The sequence below is a fragment of the Molothrus ater genome, chromosome 7 (genome assembly GCF_012460135.2).
Source record: "Molothrus ater isolate BHLD 08-10-18 breed brown headed cowbird chromosome 7, BPBGC_Mater_1.1, whole genome shotgun sequence".
Lineage (NCBI taxonomy): Eukaryota > Metazoa > Chordata > Aves > Passeriformes > Icteridae > Molothrus > Molothrus ater.
In genome coordinates, this window is record NC_050484.2 from 21,237,064 (window position 1) to 21,255,113 (window position 18,050).

An 18,050-nucleotide genomic window follows, 5' to 3' on the forward strand; every position below is an offset into this window, starting at 1 on the left:
CCTGTCCCTGTGTGTGTCCCTGTCGCCGTGTGTGTCCCCCTGTGTGTGTGTCCCTGTCCCGTGTGTGTGACCCTGTCCCCATGCGTGTCTCTATCATTATGTGTGTCCCTGTCCCCATGCATGTCTCTATCCCTGTGTGTGTCCCTGTCCCCGTGTGTGTGTCCCTGTCCCCCTGTGTGTCCCTGTCCCGTCCCCGTGTGTGTCCCTGTCCCTGTGTGTGTGTGTCCCTGTCCCCCTGTGTGTCCCTGTCCCTGTGTGTGTGTGTGTCCCTGTCCCCGTGTGTGTCCCTGTCCCTGTGTGTGTGTGTCCCTGTCCCCGTGTGTGTCCCTGTCCCTGTGTGTGTGTGTGTCCCTGTCCCCGTGTGTGTGTCCCTGTCCCCGTGTGTGTCCCTGTCCCTGTGTGTGTGTGTGTCCCTGTCCCTGTGTGTGTGTGTCCCTGTCCCTGTGTGTGTGTGTGTCCCTGTCCCCCTGTGTGTCCCTGTCCCCGTGTGTGTCCCTGTCCCTGTGTGTGTGTGTGTCCCTGTCCCTGTGTGTGTGTGTGTCCCTGTCCCCGTGTGTGTCCCTGTCCCTGTGTGTGTGCGCGCTGTGCCGCCAGGGGGCGCGGTGCGGGGCCGGGTCGGGCGGGCAGCGGGGGCGGGCCCGGCTCCCTCAGGCCGGGCCGGGCCGGGCCGGGGCCAGCGGCAGCCGCGCCGTGTGGGTAACGTCGGGAGTCGCGCACGGCGGGCTCGTTTCTTCCCTTTTCCAGCCTTTTTCCGCTCTCCTGAGGGATGGATTATGTAACCTGACACTGCGGTCTCCGGAGTTTTCCCAGTTTTCAGCTGACCTCATTTCAGTGGGCTAAATAAAATAGGTGTAATTGGCGGTTGGAGAACTATTTCAGAATTTCCGCTGGGCTTGTATGTATTTACTTCTGTAAGCTCTCCTACGTAGCCTATAGATGTGCATAGTTTTCAGGGGAAAACAACAATTCTTCTCACATGTGGAAGACATTAAACAGTACTGTTTCTGCTGCTTGTTTTGCATTCTTGTGCCATCATTTGTTATTTCTAAAAGTAAACGTATGTGAATTCCACATAAGCAATAAAGCTATGGGATTTTCTTCTAATTTCTCTGTAGAGAGTAGAAATACGGTCATGACGGGGAGTGCCAAAAAACACAGTAGATACTTTTCAGAGAAAAACAGTGCATGTCAAGTATCTGATGAGTCATAAAACCTCAAGTTAGTGTAAGCAGATGTTGGTTACAGCTCACATTGAGGGGAAGTACATAATCACCACCCCGATAGCCTCCCACTGTCCATTTTTTGTCCAAGAACTTCCCCAAAAGTGTGGTTTCAATTTTATAGAAAGCCTTTGAAATTTGGCACAGTTTCCAAAAGTATGTAGGAAAAAAAAGTCTGCCAGAGGTTTGGCCTCCAACTGTGAAAACAGACACTGCCTTTTCGAACTCCTCTCCTAGATCTACTGACCAACACCCAGAAGAGAGAATTCACATTCTTTAGAATACAACAGGAAAATGAAGGTCTGTATGCTCCTGAATTCAACTTTTGGTAGCATTTACATCCTTTGTTTTAAACTGTCAGCTGTTAGACAAGGCTGGCTCTGATGTGAAAATATTTGCTTTAAAGAAGGAAAGGGAAGTCTTTTCATATGTACTGCAGGGATGTTTTTTGCTTGTTGCTAGGACCGATTACAGCAGTTAGAGGGAAGGAGGATTTCATTATTTACCAGCCATGGAAACAAACTTGAGACAATATTGAAAATGTAATTATTGTTTGTTTCTCTTCTGCAGACCCGGCTAAAAATCATATTTGGCGTGGTTATATGTCTTTTGCTTTCCTTATTACTTATGTGTATTGTACTGCTACCATCAAGAGGTAAGGTATTTCTAAACTTATGTTGTGTAAAATGCAGTATCTTTGGCTATTGTGGCTTCTGAAGTTCACAAAAGTTTATCAAATCATGTTTAGGATTGTCCTGTCAGAATTGTTATGCCTTTATCACTTTACAGAAATGTACTGACAGCTGAAATATCCTGAAGGTAGAATTGAAATGCCAGCAGATGTTGAAACAAGGAACTCCTTGAAGTGAAAAGCACCTGAATTCACTTCATTGTGCATGATATATAATGTTCTTAGTCACCGCTGCAAAAATATCTTTCAGATCTTCCCATATTATTTTTCTGTTTGAGGGGTTAGGAGACTTTCCCAAACTGTTAGTAATTTTCATTAGCTTGGTGAACTTGCATTTGGTTTTAAATGCTTGTGTAATAATTACAGAAGTTCTGTATCCAATTACAAGTTAAACTTCTTTTTTTTTTTTTTTGTAGATAGGGTATGATGAATTACTTGTGAATATATTCAAGCTTGCATTTGAAAATTAAAGTCAGCATTGTATAAAAAAGGGATGGATAGTTTGCTCTAGTATTATAATGCCAGCTGTAGGTAAATCAACCCAGTGTGGTCTGCTGAGTGCTCTGGTGAAGCTTGAAATGAGTTTTGAAATTTTGAACTGAGTGGCACTGACTTGGTGGTTATTGTTTTCTATGACAAGAAAGTAACAGCAATAGAAGTATGTACATGACCTTATCACTATAGCAGATTACTTTAATGCCTCTGAAATAATTAAAATATTAATAAAAGGCTTATATTCCAGTAACACTATCTATTTAAAGGATATTTTTTCTGTTATTATTCTTCTTTATGTGTGTGGGCAGGGGGACCGAGATGGAGAAACAGTATTTACAACTAAATGTTATAAAATCAACCATCTGCTTAAGTCTTGTGAAAGTTAAGTCCTGCAGTTAATATGCAGGTTTTGTGAAAGGTGAAATCTCTTTCATATCTGACATTTCTGTGGCTAATGTTTATCCTGGGCTGTTGAGAGAAGGGTTGAAGGCTTCTGAAGCAGTTAGGGATGATTTTGTTATGTAGCATTTTAATATGAGAATAGATGCATATCAGTTATATACATCTATAGATAGATATAGATATGCATATATACTATGCAGTGCTGGAAGAGATAGCACCTCAGAGAGACAGATTTGACTTTTAGTGTCAATAGTGGGGTGCCAGATTTTTTGTCTAGCTACGCGTGGTCAAATCTGAGCTTTCACTACATGGTATCAAGTCAGACTTACTCCCATCAGATCTGCATTTTATGACAGGGAAGGCAGAATATTTTTATGAGATTTAAATTTAAAAAATAGTAGTGAGGGAACAAAGAGATTGGAGACCAAGGATCAGTTTGGCAGCCTGAAGAAATTGATAAAGATGATGGAAGGTACTGTAGGAAAAAATGAATGTGTGTTTTTTGTTGTCAAATACTGCTCTCTGGCCTCTTCTGGAGTACCTCAGCAATTATGGAGAACTCTTGTAGTGTCTCTTGGAATATTGACACTAGTCATACCAATAACCAGTCATACCAAAGATCATATTTAGATCCAGTAGGATGATAAAGAAATTATCTTACTTCACAGGATGCTTTTGGGGGAGCATTTTAAACAATTGACAAACACACAGTTATGTCCAACACATATGTTGGACAATTGTGTTGGATGTGTCAGATTATGGCTTCTTATTCTCAGGTGGAACTGCAAGTGCTGCAGTTACCTGTTCAAATGCCTTAACCTTTTTGAATTCCAAGTAGTCTACTGATCAGTTGGAAATAGAAGAAATATAAATTAATTTTGCAGTTACAAATTTTGCAAGCTGGAGACAGACAGGAAATGGCTACAGCGCTGGAATGTTGTTTGTACATTCCGGCTTTACCACTGCTCAACTGAAAGGATGTGGCAATCTAGAAAGACAATTAATTGCATATAAGAAATGTATAGACACAGACCAAATAAATTTCTACTTAAGAAATCTGCAAAGAAAAATGGACGAGCATTTAGTTCTGGTTTTGTCTGCTAAGTTTCTAGTCATTTCATGTTCTTCAGACTTCTCAAAATGTGGTAGGTGGTTTGGATTTACACATGCAAGTGTATAAAAATGTCAAAAAATTCTCAAAAGTTAACTGGAAAATAATTTTTTTGAGATGATATTAAGAGGCAAATACTTGCAACTGCAAGTATTAGACAATTTCTGTGGGGCTCAGAAGAGCAAGGTGGGCAATATCAGTGTAGCAAATAGCATCCATGCCTAAGAAATCACTGACCATTTTTTGACACATCTTTGAGGTAGGAATATGTGGTGGGATTTACCTGACAGTGATAACCCAGCTATGATACTGCAGCTCCAAATGGTTCAGAAAGGAGCTTTTCACTTGTACACTGGTGTACCTAGTCCTCTTCTTCTGCAGCATAAAGAAAGAAAATACCAGTCTGCAGTTGAGAAGCAATAGTGGACCCGCAGGGTTACAATTCACTGTATGTATTGCTTAGGCTTTGAATTAATCTCTTCTGCTATTTTTAATGAATGTCCAAAGTCATGTCTGTCAAAGTTTCTGTTCCCTGTGTACTCTTGGCCTAGGCCTGAGGCCCAATCCCCGTTTCTCTGATTTCACAGGTGAGGTCATAGAGCTTACTGCTCAGCCACAAAGTGGTGAGCAGCCAGTTTCTTATGAAGAGGTTGTGTTCTCTGCAACACCTCAGCCAAATCCAAAGTGGAAAAGCAAGTTCAGTTGATGTGAGTTGATGCTGAGTGTGACCAAAGTTTTGGAGCAGGGTCAGGAGTATTGGAATTAATTTCTGGTGCTAAACTGAGTTTTATGTTTCCTCATTTTGGAGGAGCTTGTGCTTCAGCTATTCAGCATCAGCCCACAGAGATGAGAATGGAAATTCTAGTCCAGAAGCAGACAATAACACTGTGCTAACCAGTTTTCATTTGTCATGTCATCTACTTGATGTTTAGCAGTGGATGCTAAATAAAATACTTATATAAATACATATATGCTAAATACATATAAAATGCATACATATATATATATATACCTATAAAAATAACCATATACAGAAACAGCAATACCTTCTGATTATTATGTATGCTTACTGTAATTTGGCAAGACTAGACACAATTTATAAGGATGCACATTAGAACATGTGGAATAAGCCATAAACCAGGAGAGCTTTGAGATATAAAGGGTGGTGTTGGTTTCCCCATATCCAGTCTTTGAAACAGAATAATCCTGGCAATACAAACGAAGCTGTTACCTAAAAACAAGCATTCAAAAGTGTAAGTACTCAAGTGAGAAATAGTTGTTTTTAAATTTTTTGGCAGTACAGTGGTAGAAGTTCAGACCTTAGTGGGCACATTTTGAAATCAGCAGTCATAATAAATCCTCATGGAATATTAAGTATGTAAGGGTGAAATATCTAACACAGGTAAGGTTTGAATTAGAGATGTGAAAATTAGACCAGTGATGGAAGTTTGCAATACTGCTTGTCTCTTAAGATGAGAGAAGAAACCAGGTAATTTTACCAGATTAAGGTATCAAAAAGGACTGCAAATTTTAAGCTTTCTATACAAACAACCTTGGAAATAGATCCTGATTTATTTTGCTAATAAGCTTCTTCACTTGGAGAATTTTAACTGAGAGATAGTGCTAAGTAATCATCATTCAACATAACTAGCACTGGATTCTTTGGAATTATCTTCTGAGCATTTTTTTTTAAGTCTGCCATCTTCTATGTTTATCATTAATGTATCAAAGATCTGTAACACAGCAGTCATAGTATTAGCAAGAGGGATTAACTTCTTATTGAACTTCTTGGGATATTTTCTGGACATATTGCTAGCTCAGAGTTTATAGGGACAGGTTTTTGCCTCTGGATTGGCATTCAGTTTTATTCCTTGTGACAGCTTTCTTCTGCATTAGTGCAGACAAGGCTTGTGTCAACAGTCAACCTGACATGTGTATTCTACAGTGAATAATAGTCACTTAGCAGAAGAAAATATGTGTTATCATTACAAAGCAGCATAGAAGGCAATATGAAGAAACATTTCCCAGGAAGTCAGTGTGATCTTAACAGAGAGGGCAACTAATGAGCAAGTGATGGAGCATGATATGAAACCTGAGAGCAACGAGTCATCTTGATTATCTGACTGTCATCTGAGAGCTCCGAAGGAACAAACAGGGGAAGAGGCAAAGATCTACTAAGCTGCAGTGTGACATCTCCACTACCTCTGAATACCCTGGCAGAAGACCCTTTGATTTTAAAGGAGAAAGCACAGCATCCAGAATGCCAAGACCTGAAAGCTGCCATCATTATGCTGTTGAACTTTAAAAATTGGCCTTCATCAGAACAATTCATGTGTCTTTTGAGGATTAAATATTTTGATTATTCTCACTCTTGTGAATTGCATAGGCTTCTACACAGGAACTGCACAGCATAATCCTCTTCTTATCCAGTTGATTGACCTTGAAATTTTTTTTACAATCTGCCCTAACTTAAGTAGTTTAGCTTTGGGGAAAAATATAGCCAGACAAGATCCAGGAAACCAGCCTCCACTTGTATTATTTTAATAAAGTTATCTGACCTGCTTAGAAATCAAATATTTGAGTACCTCTCTTCTTAGGAGAATCATTGTCTTCTTACGAGAATCATTGTCTTCTTACAAGAATCATTTCTTTTGCAGCATTAAATAAAAGTTCAAGTTTGGGTTCACTCAATCATTACTTTTCAGAATTGTTTTTTATCTGGATTCCTTCATCAAAGTTTTTCATGTGACTACTAAGAAATCTAAGAAATATATGTGGATGGTGATTATTTTGCAAGCTATCTTCTAACAGTGGTTAATGAAGCATGTACAAAATTTGGAAGTTAGGGTTTACATCCTGTTGTTTGACCATTTGCTGGACGTGTGAAGGTCCTGATTAAAATAGTTGCCTCTACAAGTTCGTGAAATCCATGCTTAAAAAAAAAAAATTAAAAACCCAAGCAACGTTTAATTTGGCTTTTGTGTGAAAAAGGCTTATTTGGACTCACAGTGTCTTCAGGTAAATGTGTCTGCATGAATAAATGGTTGAAATAAATTATTTTGTCTAGTTAATTTTGCATTCCCAAAGATGAGTCTTTCAGAGACTGAAGGAATTTATCAGAACAGCAACAGGGATCTTCCCTTTCTGCTGCACCCACGATTTGCATATCTCCAGGAGTATGGTATCCTCACTGTTGCATGGCACTAAATGAAGAAAAAACAAAGCACTCTACTACAATTTTTTTCCCTCTTGCCATTAACAGAAAATGTTTGTCTTATGCTTAGTTGTCAACACAGATGATGGTCCTAGAGCTCTTACCTTGGAAGATTATTTGAATGGAAACTTCCAATATAAAACATTTTTTCCATATTGGGTGTCAGGTAAGTAAAACCTTTTCTCAGACATAGATAAGCCTTTCTAATATGTATTTCCAGACTGGTTTACACAGACTGAGAAATGTATTTTCCTTCCAGCTTTACTTTGAATGAATGCTAACTATGAAATTAAACAATGTGTTAGTCAAAACTTATGGTTGAAATTTACTGTTCTGTCAGTCATTCTAGAAAATCCAGGTATTTGATGCTTCAACAGACATGTCTGAGTCAAGTATAAACTATAATTTTACAGAGGCCTTCAGTGTTTTATTTCTTTTACTGTCATATTCACTACAGCAAGTGAAAGAAATTTGTCAATGTGTCAGTCATTCCTTAAGCAATCTTCTTTTCATGCTTTTCACAGCACTTTTTGAGTTACCACTTGTAATGATTGAGGTAGTCTGTCTTACAGGTCCTGTTCTTTGTTTTCAGTAGTACCTGGCTCGGCAATGAGGCCAGCTGTTCTAATTTCATTTAAGGAAGTGCTGACACTGCTGAAATTCCTGAGTTCCAGGATATTGCATAGAAAAGAAAGCTGACTTTCTAAGTTCCTTAAGGTGGAGACATGAGGTTGATTGCTGCTGATATAAATGTGTCTGTGTGTGGCTGAAGTGCTGCTCTTGTTATCATTGAATTGCACAGGCCAGGGAGACTGGAGCTAGCCTGGTTACATTCTAGCACACATGCTACACCCATCTCTGTGCTGCCTCAAGCACTGCTCTCTGCCAGTAGTGCCCATTCACATGGAGTCTCACCAAGCTAGTTTTAGCCCACAATTTTAGAACTGAAGTAAAGCCTTATGAGTGAGGCATTGCTTGAGTGGTTCAATTTTACAATGAGCAGTTTGAAGTATGTAGATATTGCTTGTATGATTTAAAAATTAGGTCACTGTTTGTTAGAATTCTGTCTGAATGTCTGAAGAATGTAGGCAGCATATCACCTAAACCTAATATTCTTCTTCTCTCTTTATAGCTTTCTCACTTAGACTTATCTTTCCTTTTAACAGTCACAAACTCACACAAAAGTCATGCCATAGATTCCATAGATAGCCATGCCTACAGCATTCCATATGTCTGCTTCTCTTCTGAAACAAGGAGTCAAAATTGTATATCTTATCCTAAGGATGATTTTAAACACAAATACTGTTACAAAAATCACACAAGAGTGCTCAGAAGATTCAAGGGTGATCTAATTTCCTAAAAATGAACATCTTCACAATGTTTCAGCCTCCTATTTAACTTTTAGTCTTGTTTTCTAGCTACACCAAATATGTAATTCATTCTCTCTGTTTATAGCAGTGAAAATAATAATATGAAACTAAAAATCTGGTCTTTATTCTCTACCAAACTGTAGCTCAGATCTTGAGCAAAGGCAGGGTAAATTCTATTTTCAATGAAGCCCACTCACCTTTATTTCATAGGACTCTTGTGAGTAAGGGCAGAATCAGGCAGTGTCAGTTGTGTGGTACTGCTTTTATCTGCAGAATATACAAATGAGAGTGTTCTGGTAAAATGATAAGCAAAGATATTTTTCTTTAAAACATTTACATTTTGATACTGACTTTCTAATGGGTCTGTCACTGGCATTCTTGGCATTTACTTGTGAAGTTAAATAGTTGATCCTCTGTGCAGTGTATAGTCTCAAGAATGTACTCAAGAACCCTGAAGATGGTTTCTTGGTTACTCTAATGAATATGGTACCTCAGATTCATTAGAAGGAATACATTTATGTAGATGCCAAAAGATGTTTGCTTAAAACCTATTATTTGAAAGAAGTGTGAATTTGTTGATAAAAAGATATGTTGTGTAGTATCTTCTGTGAAGGTAACAATCATTTATTTGTTTATGAAGATAATGAATATCTTCATCAGTCTGCAGAGGATGATATTATCCTTTACAATGTTGAAATTAACTACGCAACCACCATCCTGACAAACAGCACAATGGTATGTACGTTTCTCATTAAAAAAAAAGCAAAAAAGTGCTGCTGTATTTCAAGTTACAGTTTAAAAGTGAGTAAGACTAGAATATAATCTACTTCTTAATTTTTCAGAAACAAGTTAATGCTTCAAATTATGTGATGTCATCAGACAAATATTTCATAGCCCTGGAAAGCAATTATTCAAAGGTAATTATTTTAATTTACCTCTTAATGTAATGTTTAATTTTATGTAGCATTTTGTTAATTGCGTTACCATAGATAAATGTTTCTTGGTACTTTCTTGAGAAAGGGATAGGCTGTGAAGAGGCAGCTGATTATTTGTAATTAGATTATCTTTTTCAAGGTTAATAATATTATCTTTATTCATTTATGCAGCTGTGGAGATACTCTTATACAGCATCATATCACATTTATGATCTCATAAATGGGTAAGGCCTGATATTTCTTACAGAAAGCTGTGGTGTATACACTGTGGTGATGTGCTTGCAAGCATTCACTCCAAAACTGTAGTAATGAGCTACCAACTTGCTTTGCTTTTGCCTGAATCTGTCAGGTTACCTGTTTGCTTGAGAAAGAAAATGTTCTCTAGGAAAAACCATACATTCTTTTCATCTGGATTGATTTCTATTTCATGCCCTAAAACTTTCACTGCTCAATATTCCCTTTGGTCCCCATCCCCTTCTAAAAATTCATTCTTTTTATCATTGATCTAATCCTCAGCTTCCCTAAAACTCTTTTAACAGCCAACCCTGCATTCCTTAAAGGGCTATAGCTTGTCCCATGGCATTTGGTCCCTTTCCCAAGATTGCCCAAACCAAATCCAAAGGAGGCCATCTGCCTCTGCAATCCCTTTTTATGCTGAAAGCAGCAGTGTGACCAAATGTGCTTAGTTTGAGCAACAGGGACTGCACTGAGCTGCATCATTCTTGGGCAACTGCTGGCTCAAGGTGACAGGAAGAAGTTGGTGCAAGCTGCTGTGAGTAGAGAGACACTGCTTGGGAGTTGGGATCCTCACCCAGTGCTGGAGGTGCTGCTGTCGCACCTGCCTCAGTGCATGCTGAGTTCACATTTCCCAATAACCTGCTGAGACTGTAACACAGACTGCAGCTACAGCAAATGACTGCACGTGCTTGTGCAGCATTTGGAAACAGATAAGGCTGGCTCCTTAGGCAGTTGAATAGGTGTTCAAAGGAGTAAGTTTAAGCCTTTGCCAGCACTGGTGCACACCATCCTGTTAACTGCATGTCTCTGCCTGCCTTATTGTGCATTGCTCGAGAAACAATAAGCAGTTAGAAAATGATTTTGTGACTTTTTTATTAATGTACAGTATAATGATCCATTTGCACTGTGCACGAAAAGCCATTTCAACTTCTTTCCTTTTTTTAGTGGTTTTGTAACAGAAAATCAGCTTCCACATAAAATTCAGTATATATCCTGGTCACCCGTTGGACACAAATTGGTTAGTAAAGATAATTAAGTCCTAGAATGAATTTACTTTGTATGGCTTAAAGACATTTATCTTTGGTTGTTTGGTTGTTTTGGTTTTTTTTTATATTAGGCCATATTTTTGACAGGCCTGTTTATTAATCTTGGTTATGACAAAGAAAACAGTTTTAACTTGTTCAGATTTTACTGTCTGTGTCTCAAGAGAAGAATAATCCATGTTCTCAGGTACATTATGTGTTCCAGTTTGCTCACTAGTCTTTATCCAGAACTGACCAACATAATTTTTATATAAGATTTAATGCTGTTTCAAGGCCTGAAAACCAATTGGTTTCCCTTTGATGCTGTGTAACAAGTGAATTTAAAATGGAGATTTACAGATACAGGATTTAAAATCTGTTCTAAAATTTTTACTGAACATAGAACTTGGCCTGCAATGTATAATTTATTTGCTGAGGTACCAGCTCTTGCAGAATTTACAAGGGCTATTAGTGTATCATTTCCCATTTTGTATTCATTAAGTCTTGCTATTGTAATGTAGGAGTATTGACTGCAGAAGATCTTGCTCTAATCCTGTTGCCTGTACTCTTAAAAAAAACTTTCTTGTCTTTAGGTATATGTTTATCAGAATAATATCTATTTGAAACCAAGTCCTAGAGAGGCACCAGTTAAAATAACTAGTGATGGAAAACAGAATGAAATATTTAATGGGATTCCTGACTGGGTCTATGAAGGTAAGTAAATCTTGAAGGGCAGCAACATGATAAATGCTTTGTTTAGATTGGTTCTGGTTTTCACAATCCATTTAAAATGTCTGTGATTATACTCTTTTTTTTCAGCCCTAAGCATTACTTCTTTTTTCCATATTGTATTTACTGTACAATGTATGAATTTTGTATTTGTAACACATAACCAAAATCCTGAGTCTGAAACCGTATCAGACCTCTGCAAAGTTGTCTTCTTTCTGCAAAGGCAGAGGCTGGGATTTAGGATTTAAAGTTTTAATTTCAGTGAAAATTTGGCACTTCAGTGCATCCAAAAAAAAATTAAAAAAAACATGCACACAGGAAAATCCCAAGTGAATTAAGTGGAATCTGTGTGCATGTTTGGAGATGTTTGATGTTATTTATTTAGTGTAACTGTCCTTACGTGTGCTGAGTAGAGTGCTAAAACAGATTGGAAGGTAGATTACAATTATAAACAATTTTTTTTTCCCCAGAGGAGATGCTAGCAACAAAATATGCACTGTGGTGGTCTCCAAGTGGAAGATATTTAGCATATGTACAATTTAATGATTCTGACATACCAGTTATTGAATATTCATATTTTGGTGAGGACCAGTATCCTAGAAAAATAACCATCCCTTACCCAAAGGTATGTTTTATCATTCTTTTGACTTCTTTTCTGTTGAGAAATTAGTTATGACAATGAGAAAATTAACTGTGCTTAATTCCTTAAGTATTACCATGGTTCAATCCATTGTGACTTAAATAAAAGAAAACAAGCTTGGTCTAAGCTCAGAACAGCTGTAGGTACAGACACAATTTTAAATATAATATTAAAATATATTTTGTATTTTATATATTTTAAATATAATATCAGTGAAATAAATGTAATTACTCATGTAGGTAAAGAGCATGTGCAAAAGTACTCAATATTTTTTCAATTCCGTTTACTTATTCTGGTGTGTAAATGATGCAGTTGTTATTTTTCATTATGGTAAATAAATTATGAGACTAAGGTGTTTTTTATATATATTTTTTAAAATAAAGTCTTCACTTTATTTGCACACTTCATAGTGCTTTTTGATCTGAAGAGGCTTTGGATTTTAATTGCTTTCAAGTGTGAGATCTAAGGCAATAAGGTTTTGGGTTGGCATTTCTTCAACATGCATTAGAAAGCTCTCCTGACTCTTATCATGTTCATATGATTGCAAGGGATCATGCTAATGTATTTAAAGAATTTGCTCACCTGTCAGCTGGCTCACAGTTCTAAAGTAAAACTGGGTGGTTTAGGCCACACGTGGAGAAGAATTAAAAAACTGATAATGTATGCAGTGAAGAAGCAACCATGAAATCAGTTTAAGCAACCATTTCCCAGTTGGGATGTCAAACAGCCCTTGCAATCATGTGAATAAACTGGAGTTTTATGCTGAAGTCAGTGTAATGTGTGCTGCAAGGGCCCCACTGCAAACAGAACAATCGTTACCACCAAGCACATTTTCTGTAGAGAAAGGCACTAAACTCAAATGTTTAAAAGGTTTTCTTCTTTATATATAGAAATATAAATGATAGAAAACTAAGTATGTACTACTGCTGCAGTATCACTCTTAGATCTTATAAGACTATTTGCTCTTATATACTCAACTGAATTAATATTTTGTTACCTGTATACTTTCCTGCAAAAAGTGTTTTGATTTTCCTCAATTTGAATTATTCAGAGCCTGGTTTTAATAACCTAAAACATTTTCTTTGAAGGCTGGAGCTAAAAATCCTACTGTTAAAGTGTTTATTGTAGACACTATTAACTCTGAAGCATTTGGTCCTAAGGAGGTGCCAGTTCCTGCAATCATAGCATCCAGGTAGTGTGCCCTCAAATATGTCTTTTCTTGGTTAAAAAAAAAAAAGTTTTGTCTATTTGTTTTAAATGCTTGAACCTCTGAGTTGTATTTTATCTAACAGTGTACTGCCATATTAAACCCCTAGAAGGATCAGAAGCTAACTAGAAATATTGCATTTTTCTTTCGGCTGTCCATATGATACATTGTTACAGAGGATAAAAAAGTACCCTAAAACAGTGAAAGCTTTGCTGCTGTTTTTCAGAGAGAAATGTGGGGAATGCAATCTTTAGCAATGCTTCTATACTCCTGTTGTTTAATAACTGCCATTTCTTCCTTTTTAATTTTTTTTATATTTTAGTGATCACTATTTTACTTGGCTTACTTGGGTAACAGATACTCGAATCTGTGTGCAGTGGCTGAAGAGAATACAGAATTTTTCAGTCTTAGCTATTTGTGACTTCAAAGAGCATTCAAATACTTGGGACTGTCCAGAGGTAATGAAGTTTGAAATATAAATCTTAAATTACTGAATTTTACTAATCTGAAATTAGCATTTTTTACTCCCTGCCCTAATTATATTTTTCAGTGTTTTATCACAATAATATTTTACTATAGTGATACATTTTTAAATATTTTAATTGCTGGAAGAGGGGTGAAAAATACTAATTACTCCAGGAAATAAAAGCACAGCATTTTTTCTTTGTGAAACTTAAATAAAAACCAAAACAAAAACAACCACCTAAAATGCTGTTGAGAGGCTTTCAGTAATGTTTTTTATTTCCTTCTTGTGTAAGCATCTTCAAAAGTAAAACCATATAGGATCTGTATTTTTTTAAAGAAAATCTTATTATGCTGTGTTGAAATTCCATACTAAGTCTGACTAAATCATGTTCTTTTAGATTAATCTTAGATTATTTGAAAGAACATACACATTAATTGTAAGGCAGGTTTTCTGGAAGAAGAAAGTCTTCTGTTTTATCAAATCATACAGTTCTAGACAGTAAGCAAGTTTTCGGAAACACAATCAGATCCGAAAAAGAAAACTTCAGGCTGATTGCAACAGTAACTACATTTGGTTTCAATATGTCATTCTGTGATTTAGTCAGTTGGAAAGAAAACTATGCTCTGCTGAACAGAGCAGAGCTTTGTAAAGCCTGAAAAGTGTACACACAGATAAATTTATACAGATCCTGAAGGAAAGACAACTCTGAATTTCAGTAACTCTAGTACAGAGATCCCATTTGTTGTCTTTTAGTATCGGCGCTTTTGGCTTGTCTTGTTCTTAGGGTTCATGGTACACCTATTAAAGCTAACATTAGATGAAACCTTGAACTAATTGGAAATAAAAGGCAAGAATATTTATTAAAGCATTTTGTATAACTGATAAATTATAAATTCAGTGTTTATTGACACAGTCTTTTTCAAGTTGAAAATAATTTTTACTCCTCTTTGACATGAAAACTGTTGCAAATTTAAAGGGAATTTAAGGTCCTGTTACTTCAAAAACATTGTCATTGAAGTAGTAGTCCACAGAGAAATACTGTAATTTAGTAGGAATAAGCCATGTTTCATGCAGCATTTGCTATATTTCCTAAGTAATTGTTCCATTTTATAGGTTCATTAACACTGAATGAATCTCTACCTTGCCTGCCAGTAAGCTATATTTTAATAATTACATATTTTAATGGAAAGAAAAAAGATACAAGGTTTCTAGGATTCTACCACAATCCAGCGAAGTACTTTAACGCAAGCTTAACTTTTTGCACGTAGCTGGTTTTATTTACTTCAGCAGATCTGTTTATGTGTTTAAAATTAAGCATGTGCTTAATTGCTTTGCTGGAACCAGACCAGACCAGACCAATTAACATCTTTCAGGACTTTGTTCATGATCCTTGTTTAATTGCATTTCTCTATGAAACCTTATTTATGGAGTCACTACTGACGTTTCTATAATTCTATATTTAAACAGTGATACAATGCTTTTATCACATTAAAGTTTGCACAAATGGCCAATCAAAGGAGTGTGAACAGATGGGACTGCTGCATTAGCTCTATTTGCCATCAGAAAGTATATCTCTGAACATTTCCTTTGGCAAAAATAGTTCTCTTGTTGAATTCAGATTGCATTGAGTCTCTAATGTACAATAAGCTTGTACATGTTTTATGTATCTGAAAATAATAACAAAATATAATCTACAAGATGTTCCCAAAGTATGGATTCATCAGAAACGTTCACATGTTCAACTCTTTCTCATGTGACTAGACCACAGAAACCAATATGAGCAGTGGAACTATTCATGTGAGTAAAAGGTAGGCATGTCTTTGTGAAATGGGGGCTACTCAAATGAGAGAATGGAAAATAATGTTAGGATGCAGATATAAAACAATACATCCCATTTTTATCATCTTAAAAAGAAATAAAATCTGTCTTTTCAGTTAGTAGCTCAGTGGAGCCCTTGCAAAGTGCTAGTCTTCTAAGGGGCAAAGACCTGCAACTTTTCCTCAAGTTACTTTGTGGGGAATAAATTAGAAGGAAGAACACATAATTTTAAAAAGTAGTAGATTATGTTGAGGGTAAGAAATACAAATCATATTCCTTAAAAAGCAAATTTGTTAAATTCGTTTCAAACTGTGAAGAAATACTATATTGAATGTAGAGTATAAAGAAAAGTTTGCAAGATAAAAAAGAAATACATTGATTGAATGCAGATTTTTTAAATATATCACTAGAAACTTTACAAGCAAAACATAAGTACAAATATAAAAGCACCTTTAGCTGCATCATTCATGCTCAGTATAAGTCTGTTTCCAAATCAGCTCTAAGAACAAGGAGTTAAGATGTTCTAAATTTATATTCTAGTCTCAGAATGCCTAATAGTCACATCACCACTGCTCTAAATCAACATCTCAACTCTGAAATCAAAGAAAATACAAAAAAGCTGAAAATCTAAACCAAATTTTTAGTATTAACATTCCTGATACTATTTTACGTGGATTTTTGCCAAAAAATTAATGAGATCAAGTAGTTGTTCATTCTTGTTTTCAGTGAAAAAGTTGCATAATTGCTTTAAATTTTTTTTAGGTCTGATGTCAGCTGTTAAAAACAATAGTTTAATTAACATAACAACCTTAATACAGCAAAATTATTTACATAGACAACCTCCAACGGCCTGAACCTTCATAGCAAAGATTCTAAAATTCCCTTTTACAGGCAGCTACTGATTTATTTGAAGATTTCCAATCTCCTTAAACTCAATCTTCTTAAAGAGTGTAATGTTGCTTTTGTTTTTCAGAATCAACAGCACATAGAAGAGAGTCAAACAGGATGGGCGGGCGGAGTAGGTTTTCTTCTTGCACTCTATTTTAATTCAGTTAGAAGATACAGCTTCCTGTATCTTGCCATCAGTGTTTTGAAACATGAAGCAGCCTTCTGAGGCACTACTGCTTAGACTTGTTGCGCTGTAGGACGGAAGCTTTTAATGCTGTGCTAGACGAAGTATCTGGCTATCTGCTTTCTAAATTTAAAAACCTATTTCTGTCCTGACCAACTGACTAGACAGGAAAGTTGGTTGAGACAGAATTTAATGAAGGGAGGAAATTAATGAAAAGAGGTGGATTTACAGTGCAGTGTAATCCTTAGAAGCATTCTGGAGCCTAAGAATAGATGTAAAATTCCTCTGGTGGCATTAGGACAAGGGATAAAATGGGCTATCTAGAATCTTTAGAATAAAAGCCTTCCACTCAGAACAGTTTTAGTGCCAGGTGTGTGCACATCTTCAGCTAAGGGGGAACCTTCAAGGTAAGCTAAGGGGGAACCTCCTTAGAATGGTAGGTGATATTTCTTTGGAGTTACCTCTTAGCAAAAGATGTTTTCTCTGCCCAGTAACCCTGGACAACCATATACCTTCAGCAACTTGCAGTAAAAACAAACCTGCAAGGAAATTGTAAGATCATGAGATCAGTATTTACAGTCATACAGACTATTCCAACAGTGAATATGTAGTGTTGCTTATATTTACTTTCAGGCAGGGGAAGTTAACAGAATCAAGTGTGTGAACCTCACACTGCCTGAATGTCCTGTAGTGGACTTAACAATGAGATTCAATTTTCAGTGCACTGTCCCTTAAGAGATGTCTAATGAGAAGATCATATGTTTAGATGAATTAGTTATTTTACTTGGTCCTTTTTTTTTTTGACACTTCACTTGAAGTTCTGATGACACATTTTTATTAGAGCTAAAGAATTTGCACACATGCATAAATCCCAGATTTTGCCTTTATAGGCTTTCAAGTATTAGGAATCACAAATACAGTCTCCGGGGGAATTTAACTTGTGGTCACAAGTCCTAGTTGAGCTTGAGTTAATATTATTCAAAAGGTATACTCACTCAGGAATGTTTGACTATGTTTGAAGTGCTTGCAAGTCATTCCTATATCTTCATATCTTTATGTTTTGAAAACAAAACTTAGAGTTGCAATAATTCAACCTTGACTGACAATTTTAGTAAAGATGTGATTCTTCAAAAGGAAGTAAAAGTTGAATGATCTTATCTGGAATAATCTGTTCTTTAAAATTAGTGGAATAGTATGGGAAACTTCAGATATCCATTTCTTTGATGGTGTGCTTGCTCAGTGAAGCAGACAAACTGAGGTCCACAGGATACTCAGTCTGGCACCTTTCTTGAACATCAGCATTATTCAGAAAGTTTCTTATTAAAAATAATTTCTGCCTGCTTTTAAATAACTAAAGAAAGGTCATTGAGAATATAGAAATTATTCCACTTACAAGTAGAGAGCTCATATTTGTGGTGTTC

At 36.5% G+C, this 18,050-nt stretch overlaps 1 protein-coding gene across 1 annotated transcript in view; it reads left to right on the plus strand.

Annotated features, from left to right (window-relative positions):
* The first annotated feature begins 1,324 nt into the window (after positions 1-1,324).
* FAP (fibroblast activation protein alpha) overlaps positions 1,325-18,050 on the plus strand; it is a 37,024-nt gene continuing 20,298 nt past the window's right edge. The window contains exons 1-12 of the mRNA XM_036386699.2: positions 1,325-1,520; positions 1,791-1,875; positions 7,204-7,299; positions 9,144-9,238; positions 9,346-9,420; positions 9,610-9,662; positions 10,621-10,693; positions 11,291-11,411; positions 11,897-12,051; positions 13,155-13,258; positions 13,596-13,731; positions 16,531-16,575. Coding sequence (XP_036242592.1) covers positions 1,515-1,520; positions 1,791-1,875; positions 7,204-7,299; positions 9,144-9,238; positions 9,346-9,420; positions 9,610-9,662; positions 10,621-10,693; positions 11,291-11,411; positions 11,897-12,051; positions 13,155-13,258; positions 13,596-13,731; positions 16,531-16,575 — 1,044 coding nt within the window. The 5' untranslated portion in view covers positions 1,325-1,514. The remainder of the gene's footprint in view (positions 1,521-1,790; positions 1,876-7,203; positions 7,300-9,143; positions 9,239-9,345; positions 9,421-9,609; positions 9,663-10,620; positions 10,694-11,290; positions 11,412-11,896; positions 12,052-13,154; positions 13,259-13,595; positions 13,732-16,530; positions 16,576-18,050) is intronic.